This window comes from Aspergillus piperis (assembly GCF_003184755.1).
Source record: "Aspergillus piperis CBS 112811 unplaced genomic scaffold BO85scaffold_1, whole genome shotgun sequence".
NCBI classification, from domain to species: Eukaryota; Fungi; Ascomycota; class Eurotiomycetes; order Eurotiales; family Aspergillaceae; genus Aspergillus; species Aspergillus piperis.
The window spans coordinates 815,148-840,970 of NW_020291591.1; the positions used below are offsets into that span (position 1 = coordinate 815,148).

General features: G+C 49.6%; 10 protein-coding genes across 10 annotated transcripts; 3 read left to right on the forward strand and 7 right to left on the reverse strand.

Annotated features, from left to right (window-relative positions):
* Positions 1–1,699: 1,699 nt before the first annotated feature.
* BO85DRAFT_444116 (CNOT2/3/5 family protein) lies at positions 1,700–4,437 on the reverse strand. Its single transcript, XM_025658942.1, has 3 exons — positions 3,801–4,437; positions 2,195–3,729; positions 1,700–2,126 (listed from the first exon to the last, which is right to left on the reverse strand). The coding sequence occupies exons 1-3, from the start codon at positions 4,053–4,055 to the stop codon at positions 2,066–2,068; spliced, it is 1,851 nt and encodes a 616-aa protein (XP_025520700.1). The 5' UTR covers positions 4,056–4,437; the 3' UTR covers positions 1,700–2,065.
* Positions 4,393–5,767, forward strand: BO85DRAFT_444118 (D-aminoacyl-tRNA deacylase). The gene is made up of 6 exons (XM_025658943.1): positions 4,393–4,524; positions 4,614–4,718; positions 4,780–4,958; positions 5,034–5,076; positions 5,142–5,368; positions 5,455–5,767. The coding sequence occupies exons 2-6, from the start codon at positions 4,712–4,714 to the stop codon at positions 5,572–5,574; spliced, it is 576 nt and encodes a 191-aa protein (XP_025520701.1). The 5' UTR covers positions 4,393–4,524; positions 4,614–4,711; the 3' UTR covers positions 5,575–5,767.
* Positions 5,768–5,945: 178 nt separating this feature from the next.
* BO85DRAFT_386404 (peptidyl-prolyl cis-trans isomerase D) lies at positions 5,946–7,971 on the reverse strand. The gene is made up of 5 exons (XM_025656629.1): positions 7,762–7,971; positions 7,620–7,687; positions 7,533–7,542; positions 7,381–7,467; positions 5,946–7,257 (listed from the first exon to the last, which is right to left on the reverse strand). The coding sequence occupies exons 1-5, from the start codon at positions 7,775–7,777 to the stop codon at positions 6,317–6,319; spliced, it is 1,122 nt and encodes a 373-aa protein (XP_025520702.1). The 5' UTR covers positions 7,778–7,971; the 3' UTR covers positions 5,946–6,316.
* Positions 7,972–10,958: 2,987 nt separating this feature from the next.
* BO85DRAFT_444120 (uncharacterized protein) lies at positions 10,959–12,294 on the reverse strand. Its single transcript, XM_025658944.1, has 2 exons — positions 12,102–12,294; positions 10,959–12,033 (listed from the first exon to the last, which is right to left on the reverse strand). Exon 2 carries the CDS (start codon positions 11,835–11,837, stop codon positions 11,259–11,261), a length of 579 nt encoding a protein of 192 aa, XP_025520703.1. The 5' UTR covers positions 11,838–12,033; positions 12,102–12,294; the 3' UTR covers positions 10,959–11,258.
* Positions 12,295–12,794: 500 nt separating this feature from the next.
* BO85DRAFT_410058 (NAD(P)/FAD-dependent oxidoreductase) lies at positions 12,795–14,446 on the reverse strand. Its single transcript, XM_025657459.1, has 2 exons — positions 14,083–14,446; positions 12,795–14,026 (listed from the first exon to the last, which is right to left on the reverse strand). The coding sequence occupies exons 1-2, from the start codon at positions 14,273–14,275 to the stop codon at positions 12,888–12,890; spliced, it is 1,332 nt and encodes a 443-aa protein (XP_025520704.1). The 5' UTR covers positions 14,276–14,446; the 3' UTR covers positions 12,795–12,887.
* A 357-nt stretch (positions 14,447–14,803) lies between these two features.
* Positions 14,804–17,307, forward strand: BO85DRAFT_386411 (putative MFS transporter). Its single transcript, XM_025656630.1, has 7 exons — positions 14,804–15,257; positions 15,309–15,397; positions 15,454–15,816; positions 15,866–16,021; positions 16,078–16,553; positions 16,603–16,861; positions 16,916–17,307. Exons 1-7 carry the CDS (start codon positions 15,200–15,202, stop codon positions 17,153–17,155), a joined length of 1,641 nt encoding a protein of 546 aa, XP_025520705.1. The 5' UTR covers positions 14,804–15,199; the 3' UTR covers positions 17,156–17,307.
* Positions 17,308–17,374: 67 nt separating this feature from the next.
* Positions 17,375–18,043, reverse strand: BO85DRAFT_473470 (nuclear transport factor 2 family protein; the record flags this gene model as incomplete). The annotated part of the gene is made up of 1 exon (XM_025662624.1): positions 17,375–18,043. Exon 1 carries the CDS (start codon positions 17,807–17,809, stop codon positions 17,375–17,377), a length of 435 nt encoding a protein of 144 aa, XP_025520706.1. The 5' UTR covers positions 17,810–18,043.
* A 1,484-nt stretch (positions 18,044–19,527) lies between these two features.
* Positions 19,528–21,840, forward strand: BO85DRAFT_386416 (sugar transporter). Its single transcript, XM_025656631.1, has 4 exons — positions 19,528–20,011; positions 20,060–21,264; positions 21,317–21,421; positions 21,486–21,840. Exons 1-4 carry the CDS (start codon positions 19,948–19,950, stop codon positions 21,732–21,734), a joined length of 1,623 nt encoding a protein of 540 aa, XP_025520707.1. The 5' UTR covers positions 19,528–19,947; the 3' UTR covers positions 21,735–21,840.
* A 201-nt stretch (positions 21,841–22,041) lies between these two features.
* On the reverse strand, positions 22,042–23,724 carry BO85DRAFT_444124 (acetamidase/formamidase family protein). The gene is made up of 5 exons (XM_025658945.1): positions 23,502–23,724; positions 23,425–23,443; positions 23,073–23,361; positions 22,708–22,987; positions 22,042–22,637 (listed from the first exon to the last, which is right to left on the reverse strand). Exons 1-5 carry the CDS (start codon positions 23,574–23,576, stop codon positions 22,059–22,061), a joined length of 1,242 nt encoding a protein of 413 aa, XP_025520708.1. The 5' UTR covers positions 23,577–23,724; the 3' UTR covers positions 22,042–22,058.
* A 130-nt stretch (positions 23,725–23,854) lies between these two features.
* Positions 23,855–25,661, reverse strand: usgS (transmembrane protein UsgS). Its single transcript, XM_025658946.1, has 5 exons — positions 25,521–25,661; positions 25,154–25,260; positions 24,921–25,093; positions 24,468–24,873; positions 23,855–24,418 (listed from the first exon to the last, which is right to left on the reverse strand). Exons 1-5 carry the CDS (start codon positions 25,576–25,578, stop codon positions 24,062–24,064), a joined length of 1,101 nt encoding a protein of 366 aa, XP_025520709.1. The 5' UTR covers positions 25,579–25,661; the 3' UTR covers positions 23,855–24,061.
* Positions 25,662–25,823: the final 162 nt, after the last annotated feature.

Here is a 25,823-nt window from a genome sequence, read left to right on the forward strand (position 1 = left end):
GGCTCCGATGATAAATGTAGTAACAGTAAGAAGATCTGATCCTCTTTTCTAGCTTTGCAATTGATTGTTATGATTGATCGCTTGCAATCCACGGTCGCGGAGAGAGCGGCTCCTCCACCAAAGCAAAAAAAAGTACGAACGAACCACGAGTCTTGTCACGAGAACCTTGTGAATGAATAACTTTGGGGCTCTGGGGAAGGAAGAAAAGGCAGATCTGACGGGAGTGTCACTCCTTGCTTGAATTCCCATCAACCTGAGTGGATGATTTTTGACCCTGGTGATGGGTGCACTGTGCAGCCTGTTCCTGCTGGACGGGGATTTCGCTATTTCTCCCGACCGACCGAGGAGATGGAGCAAATCGGCACGGGCTTTCCGGGCGTTTCGTCAACCGCTTCTCCCACACATTTTCCACCCGCCAAGTGCGCGATTCCACAGCCTTGTGGTTGGTGCCAAGCAGCGTCTGTCTGGGGAAAACAGCAGGGACTGGTACACTCTGGCTCCCTATGATGACGACAACCTTGGGGATGGGGAATGATAGTATCGCACAGCCCCCCCTTGCGACCGGGGTGAAGGTTGATAATGATGATGACCACTTCCTCGGGCTAGGTTAGTACCTAGATAGCGAGCAGGATTGAAGCTCATCAATGCAAGTGTAAAATGCCTCACATCGGTGCTAAAGAGTTGCTTCAATCCTTCCCGTGAGTGATTAATATGTCAGAAGGTTTGAACAAGTGAGGCGACTGCGCGATATTCTCCTGATAATCTCTCATTTGCTTCACCATCGCGATGGGACAATCTATTCTCGTACACTGACTGACAATCACAACACCCGCAAGTGGCTTAGCTTGGGGTTTCCTTCCTGTTCACCGCCTGCTACGAATGCGACGAATGCTGCCTGAGGTCTGGCTTCAACTACTACTACACCACATCATAATTTAGAGATACTCCACAAATATTCACCGTGCACTTAAATTAATCTACTTAATCAAGTTTATTGAGAACATGGTGAAACCATAGCAGAGCACTGAAATGTAAACTGAAGCAATTCTGAGACCGGCAAAAGTAGTTGTCGCGGAGGCTGGGCCGCCAAGAATAGCACTACCATAACCTTCCAATTACAGCAGGCGGTCAGACAATGCCATAACCCACTCTCTCACCACTTGGTGAAGATGCCAACACCACTAGTAGTAGTATTCTTCCTACAACTTTGTGCCATGTGGATCGCGACAATTCATCCAGTTGTCGGGCAATCCACAGAGCCTCGGACGGAGGACATTATTCCGTACTAACTCTGTCCAAGTGCGTCACGGGGAAAAAAGAAGAGCTAAACGGAGAGGTGATCGATTGATCGCTACCGAGGTTTTGTTTTGCCCTTTAGTGTTTATCGCACTAAGTAGAGACTTACTTCAAGGGGGAAAAATGAGTTATTAAGTTGGTACTTTTGTACTACACAAATTTCGATCTATTTAGTGTTTTCCTTTTTCCTTGGCTTCACTATTGGTTGGATGTGTTAATCATCGTCCAGCCACATCATTATCATCCCACCCGTCTAGGGGAACTTAGTGCTTGTTCCTATCTTCTTTCTCTAGGTATCCCTGAGTACGGGGGTAGTTAGTCTAACTATCTTTCTGGGCGTTTTCTGCAAGCACCGCTCACTTGACAGGGATTCCCTTGCCGATTTTACCGATCAACAGACAGGTTTGGTCAAGTACTATGGACTCGATTATTCCATCTCAAATGGTCAATGTACGGTAACAACAAGCATCACTACCTAAAGTCAAGGTTGCATCCCATAAGCCACCATGTAAGAACAGCACAGAACTCCCATGTCTCGTAGACTCGTCCCTGCATGCTCCCCCCCTCCGAAGACTTGGATGAAACAACAGATCGTTAAACAGATGGCAACACAATCACCAATTGCATAGACACATTGATTAAACTTAACTCCCATATTTCCGTGCATCCTTGCTAATAAAGCCAAACCCAACCGACCGAGGCACTTTTCCACTTATCTTCATCGAACCCAGCCATGTACAGAGACCTCTCATGTTTGTGCATCATTCGATTACAATTCATCCTCCAGGTATTTGTAGACGAACTTGAAGTCAGCCTTACGACGGTTCATCCTGCAAGGGTTGTGTTTGTTAGCGGGATTCTTTCTGTGGTCTTCGGGAATTCCGAATGGGTTACTTACCATGTACTTTCATAATCGAAGAAGCGATATGTGCCCTGCTCGAACTCCTCCGTGATCGTCTTCGGCTCCTCGTGACGTTGGAACCAGGTTTGGTATTGCTTGTGAAAACGCCAGCTTTGGTTCTTCAATGCCTTGGCCGCGAGATACTGCTGGTAACTGCCTTGTCGGTAGTAGAACAGGTAGAACAGTGTATCCGTGTCGATGCGCCCGGTTTCGTACAAGCGCGGATCATCAAAGATAGTGAGCGGTTCCTGAGGATAGTATAGAGGTGTATTGTAAGGGTTCTGAGGCTTGTAATGGCGAGGCTTCTCCGCATCGGCAGGTTCCGGGCAGTTCGCGAGGGATGTTGCAAGCATGCGCTGCACTGACGGGGACGCGTTGGCTGCGCTTGCTGACGCCCGGGACCTCGTGACCTCGAACGACTGAATAAGATCCTGCAGGCCGGGAGGCAGGTGGAAGATCGATTCCTCGCTCTCCTGCTCCTCTTGCTCACTCGTCGCCTCACCGTTCGGTGCGGGCTGCTCCTTGGCAGCTGCTGGGGCCTCCGCTTTCTCCATTGTTTGTGACGATGTGCTCGCAGCAGCCACGTTGGGGCTGACGGAAGGTGTTTTTGATCGTGCACCGGTGATGTCCTCCGCCGCTATCGTGAGGATGGGTGCGGGCTTGGATGAAGTAGGTTGTACCGATGCAACGCTCGGCGAGGCAGTGGCTGAAGCTTTGTTTGCAGGCACAGCGTGCGGGAAAGCGGGGCTTGCGCCTGGAGGTGGCGGAAGTGGTGCAATGCCCACCCCGTTCTTGTCACTTGCTGCAGCTGCAGCGGCAGCGGATGCGTACTTGAGTGTTTCTCCGGGGAGGCGGGTAGGCGGTGGTGCGGGTTTCATGCCTGAGGCGGCAGTCGTGGAGGTCGACGGATGGAGTGTTGCTAACACAGGTAGAGGTGATTTCATCTGTGCAGATGGCCTTCGAAGACCTGCGCTCTCACCCTTGTTGACCTTGGGCTTGATTTCCGGATCCTCGTCTTGAATCGACTGGGTATCTTGCGAGGATACCTTATCGTTGTCCCCTGTCATGCCGAACTGCACCTCTGCCTCGTTGTCCAGGTTCAGGTCGTCGTACAAGGTTTCATCCTCGCCAGAGTAGTCAATGTTGTGCCCATCTTCCACATAGTACTTAATGCTTTCCTTGATATCCAGCACCTGAGGGACTTCGAGGTTTCCGTTCTGCAGCGACCGTAGCAACAGTTCCAACTTATTGACATGCCACTTATGCCGATCTGTTAAGCGTGAAAGGTCTGACAGGCGATTCGTCTTGGCCACATCCTTCTTGCCCTTCTTCATTTGCATATGAAGCGTTTCCTCTTCGGCTTCGAAGGATTCGATCTTCTGTTGCAGCTCATCCACCATGTTTGATAGGAAGTCGCACGTCTCGACCTTCTCCTTCTCTTTGGGATCTAACCTGGATGCAGCCGACAACCCTTCTTTCGAATATGCCTTTGTCTTCATCTCCTTCTCGACCGCCTTGAACTGTTCCATGCACTATCAGATAACACAAGTTAGCAGCAGCCCCTCATTGAGTAAGCGCTTCAACAGGGATCGGATAAGCCCACAGTCTCAATGGCCCTGCGCTGCTCTAGCAGCGGCCCCTTGTCCTTGACCTCGTTTCCTGATGCCCATGACTTGATTTGGTCACGATATCGTTGTAGCTTCTTGATCTCCCGTTTCAGGTTCTCCTCGAGCTTATCCCGTTGCGTGATATTTGATGTTGACCGGATCTTCTCATAGATACCCTCGAATGTTTGAATACCCTCGGCAACCTTCTTGAAGGTCTTGTCGATCTCCTGCTGCGTCTTCCGGGACGTCATTGCTGCGATTCACCATGCACAGGTCGGTAAATCTCGAAGGCTGGTCAGGATACAGGAAGCAGGAGGATGCGGGAGGGGGTCGAAGGAATGGAACAGAGGAAGATGAGTGCGTATGTAAAGAAAAGATGATTACTATGAGAACGCGTCGCGAGGCAACTCTCAACACCAAACGCGCGCGAGCGTGTCTGTAAATGCGAAGCTCTTTAGACGAGTGAATCTCCTGATACTTTGTCTGGTCGTCCAGAAGCTGGGATAGAGGCCTAAAAGGGTAGGCGGTCACAAATGCTCACAAGCACTCACATTCATGCCCCGTTCTCTACTTTGGGTGGAGGCGAAACCAGGTTCGAGATTCACCCATTTCGCACAGCTGCTCATATTGCTGTGGATCTGTTTGAATTTATTGATGATCTAGCCATTCCAGGATGATTTACGTCTGCCTCCGCATCCGCTAATGTCCTGAGAATATTAGGTCTGTGTGTTTCCCGTTTTCAGTATCCCGCCGCATTTGGTCCGTCCGTTGATCATCAAGTGACTGACTGACAAACTCCATTTCCATAGAAAGCGCAACAACAATTCCGACAGTCTTCAGAGCCCTATCTCCCTCAGCGCATGCTGCCTTACTCCTTACTCTTTTAAACGACACATCAAAGATCACCATGAAAGGTGCGCAATGCAATCTCACCCGACGTTATAACCAATAGCTAATTATGCGTTCGCCCCTCAGCCGTCCTACAACGAGTCAAGTCCGCCTCGGTCACCGTGGATGGCCACCTAATCTCCTCGATCGGACAAGGCATTCTCGTCCTCGCCGGCGTAGGAAAGGAAGATACCGAGAAAGATGCCGACTCAATGATCGGGCGGGTATTGAAGGCGAAGCTATGGCCCGACGAGAACGACAAATCGGTATAATATACAACCCAATACCCTTCCCCGCAATACCAATCCAGCATATTCTAACCCACCTCTCCCAACAACCAGTGGAAGAAGAACGTGCAGGACATAAATGGAGAGATTCTCTGCGGTATGCGCAACCTCATCTAACCAAGAAAAGAAACCCACCCACTAACTATACATACAATAATTCAGTATCCCAATTTACACTCTACGGCCACCTAAAAAAGGGCAACAAGCCCGACTTCCATGAAGCCGCCGATGCGGAGACCGCGCGCAAACTGTATGATTACTTCATTCAACGGTTGAGCGAGTCGTACAAGCCCGAACGGGTGAAGAACGGGGTCTTCCAGGCGATGATGGAGGTCGAATTGAAGAACGACGGGCCGGTGGGTGTAGATTACCGCAGTGAAGATGCGGTGGTAAAGCTCTTGCCTTCTCCTCTTCCTGCTAATTCCTATATGTCCTCAAAATTTATGCTAACCGTGCTGTGTTTGTTGTTTGGCAGGTTACGATCGAGATTAATACGCAATTACCGAAGAAGGAGAAAAAGGAACAACCGCCTGGCAAGGAGGATGGGAAGCCGCAGACATTCGAGTTTAAGTTGCCGGCGGAGTTGATGGAGTGAACTGTTTCTTCGATGGATTGATGAATATATGTTGATTCCTCTGCGGTCGGTCGGAAAAGAAATGATTGTGGGTGGCTATGACGGCCGACGGACCAACTTCTTTTCTTTCAAGTCAAATTGTATATACCATGTGATACCAATCAATAGATGCGAGGCATAGACGGGTGTGCTATGTAACTGGGACTACTTGAAACTTGCTACTGAATATTACATAGAACAGCTACCGCTCGTACAGGTAGCATCTGGTGTTTCGTGGATTTCCAGCATGGCTTGTGTACTAGTGCATGGTGTATCGGGCTGTGCAGTTTTGAAAGGCCCAAGATCTGGCAGGCAAGGAAGTTGTTACTACTGTACTAGTAATGGATCACGGCCACGGACCGTAAGAAGCCTACGATTCTCAGGTATAGATGAAAGATACGTTCATCGACCTGGTTTCGTAGCGCATAACGCTACTCTACCTGCGGGACTCGATTCCTTTCTATTGTACAGAGTGCTCTGGTCTGCTGAACCGCATAGCCTAGTGGACGCTAGAAGCCAACTCGAAGCGAAGCGCAAAGCCCGTACGTCGTTGCATAGCCGCTGAGGATGAGTAAAGGTCTTTGAAAAAATTCCTATTGTGCACCAATCCAATGCAATGGTTGTAAGAGAGATTAGACTTAGTTCTCACTTTTCACCCAAGGCCGGGGATTTTAAGAAAGGGGAAAATTAAATCATGCAATCATGAATCATGACGTTGGTCTCTTCACGAGAAGAACTTCTGAGCGGTAGCCCTCTCGCGAGCCTGGCGGTCCTTGACGGCCTTCTTGACCCGGGCAATCTCGTTGGTAATGCCAGCATCACCAGGAGCCAGCTGAGAAGCCTCCTGGAGATCCTTGAGAGCCTCATCCTCCTCCTTCAGACCGCTGTAGGCCACCGCGCGGCGGTAGTAAGCCTTGGCCTTGTCGGCATCCTTGGCGTTTGCAGCAGCAGCAGTTTCGAGAGCATAAGTAGCCCAGGTCTGGCCATTCTTGAACTGACCAAGCTTGTTGGCAAGCAGAGATGAGTTCGAGTGCAGAGTGAAGCGGAGCGCCTTCATCTGGGGGTCCAGATCCTTGGGGTCCTGCTCATCGGGCTCAGGGAACTCGTTGAGATAACGCAGACCCTTCTGGTATTTCTCGAGACCGAGGGTCAGGTTTCCGCTCTTGAAAGCGGTGTTTCCAAAGTTCTTGAGCTCGGTCGCGATCTTAAAGCAGACAGGGGCGCTCAGCTCCTCTCCCTGGTGGTCATCGGGGAAGTCCTCATAAGGATCGCCAGTCGCGTCGGGGATCTGCTTATCAGCGTTTTCGTACTCGTCGCCGGTGAGCTCTCCGCAGTCGACAATAGTGACGTCGGTGGTGGGCTTGTCGGCCTGGGTAGACATGTTCTCGACCTTGCGGACAACGCTCTTGCCGTTGATCACCTCACCGAAAACGACGTGCTTGCCATCCAGGTGGGGTGTGGGCACGGTTGTGATGAAGAACTGACTGCCGTTGGTACCGGGGCCGGAGTTGGCCATGGAGAGAAGGAAGGGACGGTCATGCTTGAGGTCGAAGTTCTCGTCAGGGAATTTCTCGCCATAGATCGACTCGCCGCCCGTGCCGTTGAACGCGGTGAAGTCACCACCCTGAATCATGAATTGCTTAATGACACGGTGGAAGATGGAGCCTATCCAGCGATGTTTTGTTTAGTGATATGTTCTGGTGATTCTGTGTACTTTCTGCGCACGCGGCCCCGCCGGAGCGGGGGAGGGGGAGGAAAATCTGAAGCTGCCGGATTGGACCACCGTACCTTTGAAGTGCAATGGCTTGCCCTGCTTGCCCATGCCCTTTTCGCCAGTGCACAGAGCCCGGAAGTTCTCTGCAGTCTTAGGAACGACTATTATTTGCCCATGGTTAGGAATCTGCGCGTAATTCTCCTCTACAGGGGAGTCTGCACGGTACCATCGTTGAACTGCACAGGCGGGGTAGTTAGCAAGGCTGCATAAAACACGACATGTAAATGCTGCACAAGAAGGATGGTGAACTTACCAGTTCAAGAGCAATGCGACCGGTCTTCTGTTTACCGATCTGGATATCGAAGAAAACACGGGGGCGGCCTGTGAAATTAAGTGCAATCAGTATTGTATTCTGCGGTTGAGACTGCGTTCCCCGCTTTCAGAGTCAAACGTACGCTCAGAGTCGGCCATTATGGCGGTTGGAAGGAGTTGATGAGTGAAGAGGTAGGTAGAGAAGAGGGTTACACGAAGGAAGAAGCTGTAGAAACAGGGATGGGACAAATATGAGAGGTGGAGGGAGAAGGAAGAGCTAAGGTGCGGAGGTGAACGAGGTAAAGAGGAGAGGAAGTGGGCTGGACCAGCCTTTGGCTGCGATGCTTCAAGAAGCTTCCATCGCATCTTCTTCCCCGGTGCCCGGCCGCTTCCTTCCGCGGAATGTCGACCATCCCCTCCTCACCTACCCATAGCTAAGTACTACTTGTCATCAGCAGGCGCTTATATTTGGGATTTGTATTGAGCGATCTAGGATCTACCATCCGTTCATCCCCAGTGGAGCACTGGCCTGCCAGTCTGGGGCAACGCTATGATCTGGACGGCTTCTCCCGTTCCCTGCCTCAATTACCTTATCACCAACACTAGTATACAAGGCTTTTATTTGCGCTGCAATTTACGGTGACGCATTGTTATTCCGTTGGAATACTGTCTGACGTCCAATGGCAAAGTGTCGCTCCCTTATACTGCGTTGGAAGCGATAATGCAGACTGTCCAGTGATCATTCGCAGGAAGTTGCTCAACCCAGTCAACAGCTACTGCGTCATCGACAAACTATCTTATCGGTGTATTGCTGATGCTCATAAGGCCCAGGTTTCATATGGCATGGTTCTGCCTAACCAAGGGGCTAGATCAGTTACTATTGTAAGGATCCTGTCTTATGGGATCTTCAGAACTTAGATTGAGATGAAGCTTACAAGCTCGCTCTAACTTTGCCTCTTCGAGACATCTATACAACCGAATATCACAAAAAGAAAAGATCTCCTTTTCTCTCATCTCGTAGGGCTTTCCAGAATTACATAACTCTTTAGCTTCAGATTATTCGCTACCTGGACTAGCGGAATCAATATAGCTATAGTAGGCGTCAATGACTCACTGCAGCGCCATGTACTAGCTCTGTGAAACACAAGAGATCAGAGGCTCGGCCCCTCGGTTGTTGAATTAGTGCATAGCCATCTACACGTCATAAGTTTGTTCTTGATTATGCATGAAGGAGCTGATGCGCCGGGTTTATGCCACTAACATGTGCCTTGTTGAAGTATTCGAGAGTCTCATGCATCTACAGGGTATCAGGCATACTGTAGCAACTATGATAGTACAACTGCAAGGTACGTAGTCTCTTCTAGATTCATCAAAGCAGTCCAGCCAAACTAGCGCAAGGCGGCTATCATGTGAGGGATTCTGGAACATACTGCAACGAACAGGAGTCTGATTTTTGGAGGCCATGGTAGTAATTAACTAGATTTCCTCGTTAAAGTCCGGCTAGAAGAAGCCAATTATCGTGTAGGCACGATCATTGGTATATTGATTCACGTTCTCATTGGGCTAGTAGGCACACACTGTTGGTCTGACAGGACTGAAAGGTGCTTAAAAGTCATTAAATCTAGTAATGTAGAGATATGTTAGCTGGTTGTAGGGGATGAAGCAGGTTTTCTTGTACAAACCGATTTCCCCGGCATTTTTACACAGAAAGGTAGCATATAGCGCGCTGACGTATGTCACTATGTAGTCGAGGTGCTCCTCCGGGGCATGGTTCTGTGTAATGTAAGAAGATGTTCGTTAAAAAATACTTAGTTACTGAAGGAGGGGCTGACCACATCGTAATGGCTGGACCTGGTGAGTCAGCCACGATCAAGGATTTACTTCATCATTTAGTACACACTCTGACCACGCATTCTCTGCTGATTGGGGACTCCTGTTCTGGCCTTGCTACCCCACACCAACCAGGGTGAATGAGGGCCAGACAACGTATCATCCCGAAGGGAAGCGCTATCTTTTTTCTCAAGGCATCAATATAAAGTAGTGTATCTTGGTGATTGTAGACCTCTGACATGCTCTCCCCATTGCGCGTTTCACCATAGGCCGCACACCATATCCCAAGCGTTACTGGGAGTGAGCGAAACAGTAGACCAAAAGAATGAGAGACATGCAGGATAGGCGACTAGTCGCCGTAGCTAGGCTTTCCCATGGCATCCCCACTATAGAGCAGCGAAGGTAAAGGAGAAATACCTCTGGTCGTAGTTGTTCGCGTTCAGTGCATTCATCCATGGCTACACTGATAGTCGCATCGAGCAAATTGGCCTGAAGCCTTCATTTTGACATGGAAGTGCACGACCCCATCATCGGCATGAGGGGAAGGTTCTTGGTCATTTTCCTTCATATCCTTGCATGGTTAGGTGGCAGTAAACAGCGGATATGAACCAGCAAAGGGATCAAAATTCCTCCGCGTTCTCTAAACTTCGATACAGACCAGAAAAGCCTCCCAGCGGATTGATTTTGAAATGGAGTAAAGCCCAAAGTAGGTTCTAGACCGGACTGGATGTCCGTCTCTGGGCGAGGTTTCTGGATAGTAAGGCGATCGTAACATTCTCCAATGAAAGTACATGCCAGGAGGCCCGGCGAAGCGATGTTAGACTCAAAAGGCATTGACTAAAGGTTTGTGTAAGAGATAGCTTTCACGAGTCGGCGAGAGGAGCTTTGGACAGAGGCGATTTGAAAAATCAGCCATACGACACGTAAAGAATTGACAAAGCGGACATTATAGTCGTAGATGACACAGTGTAATTGATGTTTGTGCGATGCAGTCATCACGTAGGAAGTGATCGTGCGTACTTAGTCGCACGCTTTTCAATTAATCTTGGCATTCGTTCGCAGTATTGGCGGTACGGCGTACTTGAAGTAGTATGACACAAGTTGTTCGCAATGGCTAGAGCGAGTTTCCCAATCTTGGCTGGGTGTGACACCGGCGAAAAGATAGGCTCGATGGTAGCGGTGGCATTGCTTGTTTCGTTGCGAACAGGCAGGTTGACAGTTTGCTTTGATAGTCCAAGCCTGCTGTCAAAGAATCGTTCACGTTGGCTTCACCTTTCGCTATTGATCATCCTGTTTGGTGGTATACCGGCCTCAGCGAGGATTAGACGAAAGGTTACTGATCCCCGACACCGTAGCGTCCAAACGCACATGGGTGTGAACAAATCGGGGTCCCCGGAGGGGGAGGGCCTTTTTAAAACATGCCCAAAATTCGTCAGTGGCTAAGCCACCCGGTTATCCCAACGTTTTCCTTCGGAGTTGTCTGACGATGGTTTGCTTCTCACGGGACAGTTTGAACAACGTATCCAGGTTGTCGCCGTCAGTGACTGTGTCAGGGCCACCCGGTTTTCAACATTCTCCGTCGGAGTTTGGTAACGCGGTTTGCTTTCCGCGAGACGGTGGTAGGTCCTTTGGGTGTGTCAGGCCACAAAGGATGGCTACCCACTCCACGGATGGAGTGAGGCCCCTACCGGGATCAGGTATTTTCTTTCCTTCTCCCTCAAGACACCTGACCCGGTCAATAGGCACAGGTGGGATCTTTTACAGACATATCCAAGGTCTTTCGCGACCTGGCTAGCCGTCGATCGAGCAATTAGGGCGGAGCGCCTGCACTTCCAGTGGCAACGAGGAAGTTCTCGTACTTGCCACCGTGAATTCTGATGAGCTCTTTGCAGTTCAAACAAGGCTTCCATAACCTCGCCCAGATCGGCCCAGATAGTCGATCGTCATAGTGAGGAGAAGACAAGTACGGCCTGGACAAAGCGAGACCATATACCTTCTCGGCTTGTCCCTTCCCACAGGTTTTGAGGAGCTTGCAGAAAGGGTATGTCTCGGCGCAACGTCCAAATGGCGTTCCATCCTTCTTCTTTCTGCACTCCATGCAAGGTGATCGGGCCAATGACCAGCCGGCCAACGTTAATGGCTCAGACTTGATAACGCCAAATCGGGCACGGTCGACGACGGCTAGCCAGGGTCGCTCTGAATGAAGACTGTATGCTCCTCTCGAGGCACCGAGGAAAAAGTCTCCCTCCTCATTCCACGTACATTGGAAAACGTATGGCGTAACCCCTTCTCCAATGAGCTTCTTACACCACATTCCATAAACCGCGGTGAGCGGAAGGTAAAAGTTCCTTTTATTTGCTCCAGCGGGACTCCGTCCAAGCTTGCTCATGAATAGGCCAAGAAGGTCCGGAAGCGCCCAGTATGGCACTTTGTCGTAAGTCAACCTATCTATAAGAATAGGTGAGCCCGCATTGGGCCAGCTCGGATTGTTAACACGGGCGATGCTCTGGGGGGGAGGAGGAACGAGGTAGTCGGGCCCATCGGGGTGACTTCGGTAGACGTCAGTCCATAAGGCTCAACAAATGGTTGGTTATACCTCACTTGCTTACCGAAGTCTGTGTTGATGAGAAAGATATTGTTGACAAAGCAAAAGCAAGATCTTGGATGATGCTGAGTATGTTCGGGAGGGAGAAAGTTGATGCGGAAAAGAGACTTAAATATCAGTCATTACAGAGTCTCAGTGAATGGTCCTAGAATCAGCCACGATTAAAATTTGACGTCTATATTTGTCATTCGATATGGTTGGTTAGCATACTCTGACACCACTAAGAACTTCACATCGAGAGCTCTCAGTGGCTTCACAGCGCTTCAGCTGGGGCACACTCATGCCTAATGTGAGGACCTATTCTCAGAGACACAACCAGCGATCTGTGGCTTTCCGTAAAAGAATGCGCCATACATTCAAGGCCCTAGACCTGCTGGCAACATTGCTTCCGCTGTTGCGGGCACTATCTCCCGGGACTCATAGAATCATTGGGAACACAAGCCATCTCGAAATCCTTGTTGTTCCAAGGTGATTTGCAAAACCACGTCCCATCTTTGTTGAGCACAGATTGTTCGTCTATTTGAATAACAATCGGGAGCCCAAGCCTGGTCACTCTTCCAAGTACCACTATCATGAACTCACCAACGCCAAATTTTTCAAACCCCTTTGATGAGCAAGGTTTCCCTGATGTCTACCCAACCAAGATCTCTATATCTCGAGGCAATACACACCCCAGCATCCCAGACTAACTTATCCTGATTGAGTGTGTGTGCTTACTAGGCCAACAAATCATAGTTTCCTCTGAGGGAGAGGAGTAATCGTGGAAGGTATAACCATATGCGTTTTCAAGGTCAAACCACTATTTACATTCCGCTCGCATACATACCAGCTCATCTATAGCCGGCTCTTGATCTTGGTCCATTCATTTTCGCCAACCTTCTGGAAGTCCATAACTGCATCTGGTCCTCCGAATCGGTTCTGTGTCGACTTCCAGTCTCTGTCGACCGCCATTTCTGGTCTCCACCGAACAACATGTTTCAGCTCATCCTGCAGATGACCCTCCAGTGCATCCACGATGAAACCTCCAATAGTGGGCATTTGCATAGCTCCATTCCCAGATGCCCCCACAGCAACCAACAGTGAAGGGTAATCAGGATGTTTATCGATTAAAAAGGCACGATCTACAGTATCGGCATCCCAGCAGATACGGGCGAACACTAGTGGACGGTCGGCCAGATGTGGCATGGTATCCCGCAGGAAGTCCTTGACGCGAGCTTCCGCCTCAAGGGGAATTTGGTGCTTTGCAAATGGGATGCTTCTGATCTCGCCAGATCTCGCCGGGTCCGGAATGAAGTTACAGTATCCAGGATGTTCGTCACAGATCTTGAGTTCGTGCTTATCCTCGTCAGGCTCCATGAAGAACCCCTTTGCAATATTGAACAGCACGGGTAAATTCTTGTACAACTTAGCCTCTTCCGGGGTCATCTGGATGTGAGAGAGCGTCCAGGCAGTAGGACGCAGCTGTTTCTTGAAGTCCAGAAGACGGTCACTTCCGGCACCGGCAGCCAAAATGGTTCGGTCTGCTCGGTGAATGACTCCATCGGACGTTTTAGCTCCAACCACATCTCCGTTCTCGTACACTAGTGATACAACGTTCCCTTGGGGAGACCCGGTGATGAAGTTGACTCCAAGACGCTTGGCTTCAGTGTACGCAGAAATCATGGCTTTCTTGGCATGAATCCATCCGGCACCCGACTTGTTCAACCAGCCCTTCCAGCCGGGAAATTCGCCAGTAAGAACACCTGGAGGCATTGTCTTTTGGAAGTCTTCTGCCGTCTTCAATTCGACAAAGTCTGCATCAGAACACTCGATTTCATCTTTGCGGATGTGCTCAATGAGTGCAGGGGTATGACCAGATACTATGACACCAGTCTCATGGAAGTACTGCTTGAAAACAGGATCCGTCCTCCAGGCTTTCAGAGCGGCACGTGTGCACGTCGCGAACGCAATGCTGCGCGGCGTTTCTTCACCTGCTGTCGAAGTTGTTAGGTTTAGAAGGATGGGCATCAGGTGGACATTGCAAACATACCTTTGGGCTCCTTGTGTTCCATGATTTTATTAATATCATTGCCGGCTGCGATTGCGGATGGGATCGTGTAGGGGTCTAGAACTGTGACATGCTTGTATCCGCGGCGAGCCAAATGCAAAGCAGTAGAACAACCCCAAACACCCGCTCCCACCACGAGGATGGTAGAATCATGGGTTATTGTAGAGGATGCCATGGTGACTGCCAATTCTGTTTGACTCGAGAGTATTGAGGAACTAATTTGTTGCAGCGATGTTGATGTGGACGGGCAACGAGGCCGTATTTCAACGGCGCCCTTACATCAGACGGTATCCACTGAGTGCCAACTAACTGCCAGCATTGGGCACAATGGGGACCTGGCTGGGCCTTATCCAGAGTCCAAAGTCCCGGCAAGATGGAAGCAACTCAAAGCAGGCCACAAAATAGTGTCCGTGCCGGGGTTCCCGATCTAGATTAGCGTCCCGGTTGGACCTTCCTTGGGGTCTTCGTATCACTCGGTCTTCTCATCCATCAACCATTCAAGACCCCCAGATGCATGGTAATACTCGCGTCAATGATCGTCCGGGATTTTTCCGTGGACGCTATCAGGGTCGACTACAGCAATGACCCACTTGCGTGCGGATGATACCGACTTCAAGCCATGTCAAACCGGCGAAAGCATGCAGCTTCTCCGCATTTTCCTCCGCCTCGGCAGGCTTAATCGATATCAACCGCTCAGATAACCTTTCGTTTGGAGCTTCCTCCATGACTTAACTTATCTGTGACTGACTACCTTCGCAATACTCCTCGTGTCTCTTCGTCTCCACCCCTACCTTATCACCTCGGTTATGCTCCATTCAGCCGGTTCTAATTATTTTGCCGCTGGCTTTCGTGAGAGCGTGGCAGACGAGAGAAGGCGAATGATCATCCCCTGTTATCGTGCTTGGCCATACTGATACGCTCGGGATAACCATCCAATCGGACGCCAAAATGGGGTCTTGGAGGGCTCTATATACTTCGACCAGCTCGTACGCAGGTCTAGCATGGTTGTGGCCGCTAGTAGATAGTAACCAGCCTTAAAAGACGCTTCAACCCCCCTCATGGCTGTCTTTCTGCTTCCCTATTGACTCACAAAGCCAAAATGACTCGCTCTGATGTTATAGATACCGATGTTCCAGGAACGGTGTACCTGGTTGATGGTAGGCTCTTCCTATAAGCTACAGTTAGTCGGTACTGACATCGAACTCAAGCAACGGGGAGCTTGAGAGATGTAGCTCATGCTGGGAATCAGGATGTCCTCCTTATTCCTCAGCCTACATCCTTTTCAGCTGATCCCTTGGTGGGTAGCAGATGAAAGCAGCCCTCTTCCACACGGTTCGTGCTGACCCATGATAGAATTGGCCACTTTACAAGAAATACTGGACCCTGTTCTTGATCTCCATGTATGCATGCGTTAACTCATTTGGGGAGAACAACTGGGGTGCGGCATGGACAACTATATCCGATGATACGGGCGTGAGCCTGAACAATATGAACGGTGGCTCCGCTTTGAACTATCTTATGCTGGGTTTCTTCAATATTATTTGGATCCCCACGGCCATGAGGTACGGACGCAAGATTGTCTATATACTTAGTCTGTTGTTCGTCCTTGGAAGTGGTATCTGGGGTGGCTTCTATGAGGGTGTTTCGCAGTATTACATTATGATGGTGATCAACGGGATCGGAACTGCAGCCTACCAGGCTTTGATCCAGCTGACTGTATGCTATGTTTCTAAGATGCTCGCTTCCGTACGCTAACAGAGCATAGATTTTCGACGTGTTTTTCACTCATGAGCGCGGCCGAATGCTGTCGATCTACATTTTCTTCCAGCAACTCGGATCTATTATCGGGCTGATCTGTGGCGGTTACATTTCTGACGGCATTGGCTGGAGATGGAGCATGCCCATCGTGTCCATAGCATGTGTCAGTGCCCTCGCACCTAATTTCTCTGCTGCAATTAGCCAGCTAAACCTCTATAGGCTGTTTTGATTCTTCTATTCATCTTTACTTTTGATGACACCATGTTCCCGAGGTATCGCTTTTCGGGTGTGACACCTCAGCGAGCCACCAAAGGCGAGAACGAGACTTCCCGCACTCCATCTGGCACCCCAACGGCGGAGGAAAAGGATTCCAAGGTTGAACCGCCAATGTCCGTCGTGGAAAGCCGCACTGTCGGGGAGATTGACATGCCTCCGCGAACCTACCTCCAGAAGATGTCTCCAGTTCACTATTTCAAAGACGACAACACAACTTGGTACCAGTACTTCCGACGCCCGTTCTTTCTCTTCGCGTTTCCCAATATTCTTCTAGCTGGTATCCAATTTGCATTTGGCTGCACTGCCGGTATTGTCTCGTTTAATACCATCTCTGAGATCATGACGGAGGCCCCTTATAACTGGAGCGCCGGCTCTGCTGGCCTAATCTTCTTGGCAGCACTAGTTGGTAACTTTCTTGGGTATGTATTTAGCCTGATACTCTCATGTGTAATGCTGACCCTCTTATAGCATGGGTATTGGATCACTGTCCGACTGGGTTGTCGTCTTTCTGGCACGTCGCAACAAGGGTTATAAGGAGCCCGAGATGCGTTTATGGACGTATTGTATTCCCCTTGTACTTGCCGCGGTTGGCTATTTCGTCTACGGCTGGGGTGCTACCAAGGGCCTTCACTGGATGTCCATTGCAGTTGGCCTATGTTGCATGATTGCTCAGCAGGTCTCTGCCACCAGTATCGCAACCGCCTACGCGATGGAGTGCTTTGAACAGGTAAGTCATTTAAATCCGCGATCCTGGACTTGGTGGCTAATCCTCTCGAATCAGATTTCTGGTGAGCTCGTCATTGTACTGGCCTGCTGTTCATCCATAATCAATTTTGTCATCTCCTTTACGGTGCAAGATTTCATCGACGGCACCAACTACGGCTGGACATTTACCTTCTATGGTATCATGGTTGTCCTGTCCATGGCCGCGGGTGCTCCGATGATAATCTGGGGCAAGGATTGGCGGCGGAAGTGTAAGCCTCGGTATGAGAAGTTTTTGGCGGAAACAGGACGTCAGTAGGAACATGGCCAGTTTTCTGTTTGTTAAATGACCTTTATGAATGATTGCATTATATCATTGTAACGTGTATGTTTATTAGCTAGACACACTGAGACTTTGTCAATAAGCAAGAGCACGCAACATCTAAATTCAATGCGAACACTACAGCCTAGGAGGTTTCGCATAGTCAGCACATATCATAAGTTGATGATTTCCAAAACACGTCTATACTACCCCATCTCACTTCTCCCTAGCACCAGTAACAACCCTAACCCTCTCCACCAGAGGACTCGTATCCAAATAGACCGTGAAAAACCTCATCTTATCCTCATCCACCCTCTTCCCAAAGATCGCCATACCCTGAACACTAACCACCTTCTTCTCCTCGTCACCTTTCAAAACATAGTCGATGGTCGCCTCCTGATAGATGCGATCAGGAAGAACGTCCACATGGCCAATAGTATGCTTCATGCTCTCCAGGATCGTGGACTGCTCTTTGAAGAAGCTGATAATTGCTTCGTCACCCTTAATTGGAGCATGGCCTGGAAATCTCATCTCACAGTCTGGAGTGTAGAATTTGGGGACGGCGGTGTCGGGGTTGAGTTGGTCGCCTAGGGAGTGGAAGTCTTGGAGCCAGGATTTGGCAGCGTGGAGGGTTTGGTTGGTGTTGGACATTGTTTCTTGGGGTGGGGATGGATGTAAATTTGAGAGCTATGGTAGTAAAGGTAGATGATGGTTCTGGTTGCTGTTCAACATTGTGTAGGATTGGGGGTGGGATCTAGGTAGGGAGGTTTTATATGTGGTGTTGATTTGTGGTTATCATTCTCACTCAGAATGACGAGGAGCTTTGGAATGAGTTGATTGGTGTATTTTGATGTTCGTTCGTTGTTGATTTATAATGAGTTTTCTGATGCTGCTGTGCGCTTATGCGCTGATAGTATGGGATAGCTTTGGAGTTCAGGGAAGCTGAACTACGAGAGATTTCATACGAGACTGGAACACAGTTTGCAAGACTACTCTTGACAGAACAGGAGGTGGTGTATACCCTCATAGAAAATATATGAGCCTACTAAGTATATGAAGGTCACACTTAAATTTATTATTTGCTGATAAAGCAATCCCGTGCATGGGTGCTAAGTATCCGGCCGGTTTTGGCCTAAGATATCATTAGTGCTTCGGTAAGACTCATCATGATTCTTATGGTAGCCATATTGACTAGGGTATGGTCCTGTCGCACCAGGTACATCACATGAAGAGTACATGATCCTGGTAGGAAACATAACAGAACAGCATGGAGTTGTAGCAAAGTCACCTACTACTGTGACTGCAAGAGGATTAAATAAACCAACTCCATACCTTGGTACGCAGGACAATGGCAACTTCACTTCTCTTTCAATAAAGGATCGGAAAATATAAGCAGCGAATCAGATAACGCAGTGGTTAGCCGCTTCAGCATCATTGGTCTAGTGGTAGAATTCATCGTTGCCATCGATGAGGCCCGTGTTCGATTTACGGATGATGCACTATCTTTTTCTTTTTGCTCTTTTTGCTTCCCCCCAAGTTACTCTCGGCTATTGTCTTCTCTCAGACACATGCAACTTGAAGAACCTAACATTTCCATCGATTATGCATGTTATCGTCATGTTCCGTTTCCCGTCGCATATCTTCTATCTCCTCCATGCCAAGGTGCTTCTCCACAGAGAAAGAACCAGCCTGTCTCTCCAATTCCTTGCTCTCCTCTAGTTCAAATATATAATTATTGCCCAATGAGGCAGGTGGACGCACACTTTAACGACTGCGTCCTTATCCGGGCCATACGGACGAGATCGCGAGAGCCTTATCATGGCGATGGGCTGTCAACATACTAATTCCTTCCATCTCTGACGACCTGACATAATGATCATCTACTCGCCTGGCTACAACGTCTGAACTACAGCAGTCTTCATGGCCAGTAAGCGAAATCACTTAGCTGAGCACCGGTTCCAAGCTGGAGCTGGACGACCTTATGATCTTAGAAGAATTCATGCAGTACTCTATATGAACTTGGTTGATAACCGTGATGCGAAGTTGTGCTGACACTACTGCAAACCAGCCTGAACAATGTCATCACGCTCTCTTCAATGGTGATAAGATGATCATTATAAAGGAAATCCATGGTTTAGATTGTGGATCTCATCAAGTCCAACATGTGCAAGCTTCTTATTGTTCAAGCTTCAACGGCAGAGAAGTGTTTAGCGATCACCATCATGCACCTGTATGCATGCATCTGCATCCTGAATGGTCACGCGGACCCCAAAAGCAAAGTACCGGCAACACTTTCTTCATTGAGTAAGACCAACAGTCCGTGCGCTTTCTTTATCTATCTGGAATACTACAAACTTACATTTGAAGGGCTGCCATCTGCTGGACTCAGGGTCTCAACGGCAGTAATACCACTGGCTAGATGCCGGAACACTCCTTGCACCTTTACCGAAGTTATCTGTCGCGCTGTTATCCAAAGCTCTTCTTTCCGAAATGCTACTCTGTGATAGGACCACATGATGCATTTTGATAGCCACTAACAGCCATCAAATAATGAGCTATTATCGGTACTTGCTTTTCTCCGCTTGGCAACCCCGCATGAAGAATTCCAACGGGCTGTTATCTCTGATTACTCTCCTGCATTCCCGAGCGATAAGCCTCGCTGAAATGGAGAAGAAGTACAAAGGAGAAGATACTGCGGGATGTGAATATAATGATAAGATCTGTGTATCCCACGCTTCGGTGGCTACATCACGACGGGGAACTTGACTTGCCTTAACATCACATTTGGAATGTCGAATGGTCAGAGTGAGCAGGAGCCCATCTGGGCTCCGGGCACAGTCACCCTCGAAGATAGTAAGAACTATTTCTTATGAGTGCATGTACAGGACTGATCACAGGTAGTACACGGCAGCAGTGTGGTCCTATTCCCTACTCCTTCTGACGACCCGGATGATCCTCTCAATTGGTCCAAGGCACGGAAGGCTCTCAACTATACTTTTGTTAGCCTATTTGTCCTCTTCACCTTCGTGGAGCTAGACATTGGGTTTACCGCATGGGGTCCGATGGAAACAGAGCTTGGCTTCACGGTAGACCAGCTCAATGCCGGTACAGCGACTAATTACGGTGGTCTTGCTGTGGGGTGCTTCTTCCTGCTTCCTCTCGCTCGAAAATATGGTCGCCGCCCTATCTACATCTTCTCCTCGGCGTTGCAGCTGGCTGCGAGCGTGTGGAATGCCAAAACCTATACCTTCGGTGACTATATCGGAGGGATGCTGATTTCCGGCCTGGGGGGTGCTATTAGCGAGATTATCGTACAGATGACTGTCGCAGATCTTTCCTTTGTCCACCAACATGCCACCATGAACGGATTATTCGTACTCTTCCAGTCAGTCGGAGCGTTTCTGGGACCTGTCGCCTCAGGATACGTCGTGGAATCCCAAGGCTGGCGCTGGGGATGGTGGTGGTGTGTGATATTCTTCGCCGTCATGCTACTTTGTGTGATCTTTCTTTTCGAAGAATCGAAGTTTATTCCTATTCTGAATGCCCAGGAACTTATTCCAGATGTGCAGACATCCGGTGTAGAAGAACCTGAGTGCTCTCAGGCTTCTAAAGGAAGACTGTCTTCTGATGACAAGAAGGGATATAAAGGGTCCGTGGAAATACTATCTGCCACACCGCGGCCTGGAAGCGAGCCAAAGACCTACCTTCAGAGAATGGCCCTCGTCACACCGTCTGATGAATCTATATGGCCCCATGTGTGGCAGCCAGTTGTCATTCTATTTACATTTCCAGCAGTGACATATACTGCACTTACATATGGCTCCACCCTGTGCTGGTTCGCAGTCATGACATCTCTACAAGCGACATATATGATTCTTCCGCCATATAATTTTAGTTCAGTCGAAATCGGTTTGATGAATGTTGCCCCATTTATTGGCAGCCTGTTAGGCTTTCCAATCTCAGGCTATCTGAGTGACAAGTCCATCCTTTGGCTTTCGAAGAGAAACAACGGCATATACGAGCCAGAGATGCGACTTTGGCTTTCGCTCCCTATAATAGCTTTGGGTCCAGGATCTATACTGATGTTTGGACTTGGGCTTGCCTATGTACGCTCCTAGTACCCCATACATCTCCAGTATTGTGCTAATTTCATCATAGGGCTCTCACTGGGTCGTACTAGCAGTTGGCTATGGTTTCTTTGGGTTTGTTCTTTCTTGCAGCAGTGGTATCTCACTATCATATCTTATGGATTGCTATCAGGATGTGAGTACATCGAATGTCCTCTTTGAGTAAGTATAAACTGGCATCTAACGCAAATGTATGATAGATCGTTGGCGACACTCTGGTCGGCGTAGTCTTCATGCGAAATGTGATCGCTGTCATTGTTCTTTTCACTTTGACACCTTGGGTTAATGGAATGGGTATGCAGAACCTGCATATCTTAATTGCAGTCGTGGCATTCTTCATCTATTCGATTCCAATTCCCCTGCTAATCTGGGGGAAGAGAGCGCGGATTGCTACTGCATCGACTTATCGGAGGATGGCAGAGAATCAGAGCGACAATCGGGTGGTCTGACATACAAGCTATCTTTGAGACAAGAGCTTGTAGACTATAGGGATCTATATATGTACACAGGACCATTCGCAATGTAGCAGTGCAATACCAATTCTTTGATAACATTATGGCATTGTATAAGCTCTTAGTCTGGGATAGGATATTGCTCAATTTAACTCAATAATTACTCTCGACTTGAAATTCATTGGACATTGACCTTTCAGTGTATCAAGTAGAATTAGCCTGCATCCCAACGTACAACTTCCAATTACCCAAGCTTCCACAACTCACCCCCAACACCACATACTCCCTCCCTACAACTCCATCCCACCCAACTACCACCCACTACTTCGAACTAAACGCACAACTCCCCATATCCAACCTCACCACCTCCGCCTCCGGCCTAACATCGAAATCAAAGATATCCATCGGCACTCCCAGCGTCGTACACGCATTCGGAATATCCACCAATCCCGCAATATGCCCCTGCACCGGCGCACAACTCAACAACAAATAAATCTGATAATCACTATACCCATACCGTCTCAAATACTCAATCACCCTCAAGCAAGTCTGTCTATACGCAACAGTCGCATCAAGATAATGCTGCTTGCCATTCTCATCCACCGAGAATCCCTCAAACGTGAGATATCTTCCCGGACCGAACTTAGGCTCCACAGGCCCCGGGTGGAAAATGGGAGACTTCATGCCCATCTTCTCCATACCCCCTTTGAGGACAGTGAACTTGAGCGTGATTATTCCTGCCATTTCAATCGCCCCGCAGAAGGAGATCTCCCCATCGCCTTGGCTGAAGTGTAAATCGCCCACGGAGAATTTGGCCCCCGGCACGTGTATGGGGAGGTAAACCTTTGAGCCTCGCGAGAGGTTCTTGATGTCGCAGTTGCCGCCGTGCTCGGGACGGCCCTGTAACTTTTGTTAGTATTTGTGTGGGTCTATAGGGGGAGGATAGGAATGATAGGATGGGGATTAATACAGGAATAGTCCTCGCTCCCTCCTTCGCTATCTTCGCCTTCAGCTCCTCGTCTGTCGCACTACCCGCATGCGCACTCTTCGGCTCCGGAGGCTTCGCAACGTCCCGTCCAAGGGTAGTATTCGCCGCGATGAGCTCCCCTTCACGACGATTCCACTCCGCCAGAACCTCAGCCGATGGAGCGCACCCCAGTATACCGGGGTGAATGAGGCCCGCGAATCGCACGTGCGGGATGTGGCGCGAGGAGCAGAAGATTCCTTCGAAGTCCCAGATGGCTTTTGCGCTGCATATATCCACCACATCAGCTATTTTTCTACTCTCTCATACATACCGAGTTTAGAAGGAGAAGAGAAAGGAAGATATCATACGCATCCGGATAAATCTCATCCAAAAACCCACCCCCATTACTCTTCTCAAACACACCCGTGAATCCCCAGGGCTGGTCCTCAAAGGGCTGCACATCTTGGATCTCGACCAGGAGGACATCACCGGGCTCTGCGGTCTCGATTTCAAATGGGCCAGAGAGGTAGTGGATCTGAGTGAGATCGACGTTCTTGATGTCGTCGGCGGAGTCGTTGTTTTTGATTTGCCCGCCGGTCCAGTCGAGACATTCGATTTTGACTACTTCGTTGTTGGCGATTTTGGCGTAGGAGGGGACTGTCAATTTCCATTATATATTAGAGGGGTGAGTGGTATAGAGGGGGGGGGGTGGAATAGTACCGTCTGGGTGCCATCTGTTCTATAGAGTAGATGAAGGTTAGTGCTACTATTATGCTTCTACACTGTTTATGACTTACGTGGAGGCCAGGCTGCTCCCAAGCTGGCTTGTTCAGATCGACTGAGAGAGCTGTGCGGATCTTCTTGTGGCCCATGGTGAATTCGTGCTGATAATGATGATGATTGTGATACTAATTGATAGATGAATGAATTAGGTGGGAAGAGGTAAGATGGAACAACTTCCCCTCAACGTGGGAACCACTCATTAATACTACCAGATAAACCAAACTAAAGCGATGCAACCAACCCCTCAATTCATGGCACCCGAAACTTCCCCTCACGAACTGGTCCAACTTTGTTTATCATCAGACCGAATAGGAATTACGGAAATCCCCCCCTGCTCCGGTTATCTTATCAGGGCTGACGCGCTTATCAGCGGGGAAAAGGATATGCTTTGATTCCACGGCTGTCTTTTGAGTCTATGATAACGATAATAACCCCGAACCTTAGAAAAAATTAAGGTGCATGCAATGCATGCATGCACTATGCAGAAAACCTAAGTGTACAGTCTCGGTTTCCATAACCAACTTTTGTACGTTGAACTCCACTCCTCCGAACAACTCATCCCTGGGCGGTTCGCTTACTCGAATTTCCGACCCGGCACCTCGGGCGCCTTTGGCTTTTCCTCCTCTGGAGCCTTGTTCAGCTGGTCGATATTGTCCAGCGATAGGCGCAGGAACTCGTGCTTGTTCTTCCAGGTCACCTGGGTCTCTGCGAAGCCCTCCTTCTCGGACGGGGCCGGCGGGGGATCCGTGACCTTGGTGACGAGGTATGCTGTGGCGGCTTGCGCAACGCCGTACAGGAGGACTCCGATGAAGGGAGTCTTCAGCACAATTGTAAAGGCAAAGGCAAAACCGAACAGGACACCCTGACGGTCGGCAAACCAGCGGTTTCTCTGTTCGGGGGTGAAGGGAACGCGGCTAAAGTAGGGGTCGAGCTGGTTGTCCATTAGCATGGTTTTCTGGAAAAGGTGGCTGAAAACTTACCATCTCACGCATCAGGGTACGGGAGGCGTAGAAGCTGTGCAGGAAGGAAACAACGTAGCTCTTCGGGAAGATAAAACCGGCTCCAAAGATGACAGCCGCGGGGGTAGTGCCCACAGCATCCTTGAAGGCGAAGAAGGAAGCTGCTGGAGTGGCAAAGCGTCCGACAACAGGCACAAGCGACAAGATGGACACGCCCAGGAGCAGGGCGGCTCTCTGGCCGGACCTCCTAAGGAACACCATGATTCTTTCCTTGGCCGACTTCTTCGGCGCAGTGGACTTGACCTTGCCCTCACCGGCGTTGTACATGGAGAGGTTCGGGTAGTACATGGCACGCAGAGTGCTCGGGTCCTCTGCCTTGTGCTTATCGACATAGGTCGTGTCCACCCATTTCAACGATTCCATGAAGCTAATCAATCAGCACGTGCACACTGCGTGTAGGGATAGTTGGCTTACATTTCATCCAATGTCGGAGTGATGTACCGCATCAACGACATGATGAGGAAGGGGACATGAAGGACAGACTTGGAGAGGAAGTCGAGACCCTCAATGAGGGAATCGTCCCAAGTGACACTCTCGAGGTCGACAATCCATGAGATGAACCAAAGTCCTATCTTTAGTGCAATGATCTATAGCCGCTTTGTCAGTCTCGAAGCTGTCAAGCGGGTAGCTAGAGGATAGTCACATACGGGAATCTGGATGAGGAGCTCGACACCCACACCGACAGCGACAGCAAAGGCAGCCTGCCGGAAGTGGTCGTATTTGAAGAGATCGGGGTTCCGCAATGCGCGGACGGCTGTGCAGCTAAGTTAGCAGCGGGTAAAGTAGTACTCGTGCCGTGTTTCCCCATTGAACCATGCGGGTAGCTAGCCAGCCATGGCTGTCGATCATGGAACTAGGGAACTCGGCCGTGCTGAGCCATTGACATTCAGCACCACGCAGACCCCTATAATCCCACATCTGCCGCACCCCCTTTTACGCAAGGCGAAAGAAGTCGCGCAGCCATTGGCTTCTGGGAGTTCAAGAACTCGAGCAGGCAAAAGGGGTCGCACTTACTGGCAACCACCGTCAGCTGAGCACCGCGAATCACGGCGTTATGATCGAAGTTTCCCATGATGCACACCCAAGAGACTCTCGAGTACTTCTGAAGATCAGGGACCGTTTAGCAGAAAGGGAGCATCGTACTATTTATAGTTGTGCGTTGGCTGCCGAGGGGGAAACAGCCACAGGCAACCACATATTGCTTAGGGAATGACGCGCGGGTACGATAGCGATCAATTCCGACTGGCTGAGCAGCCGCCAGACGCCAGGCCATCAGCCGCCGGTCCCACTCTGCGGCGTAGGGCAGGTGACCGGCGC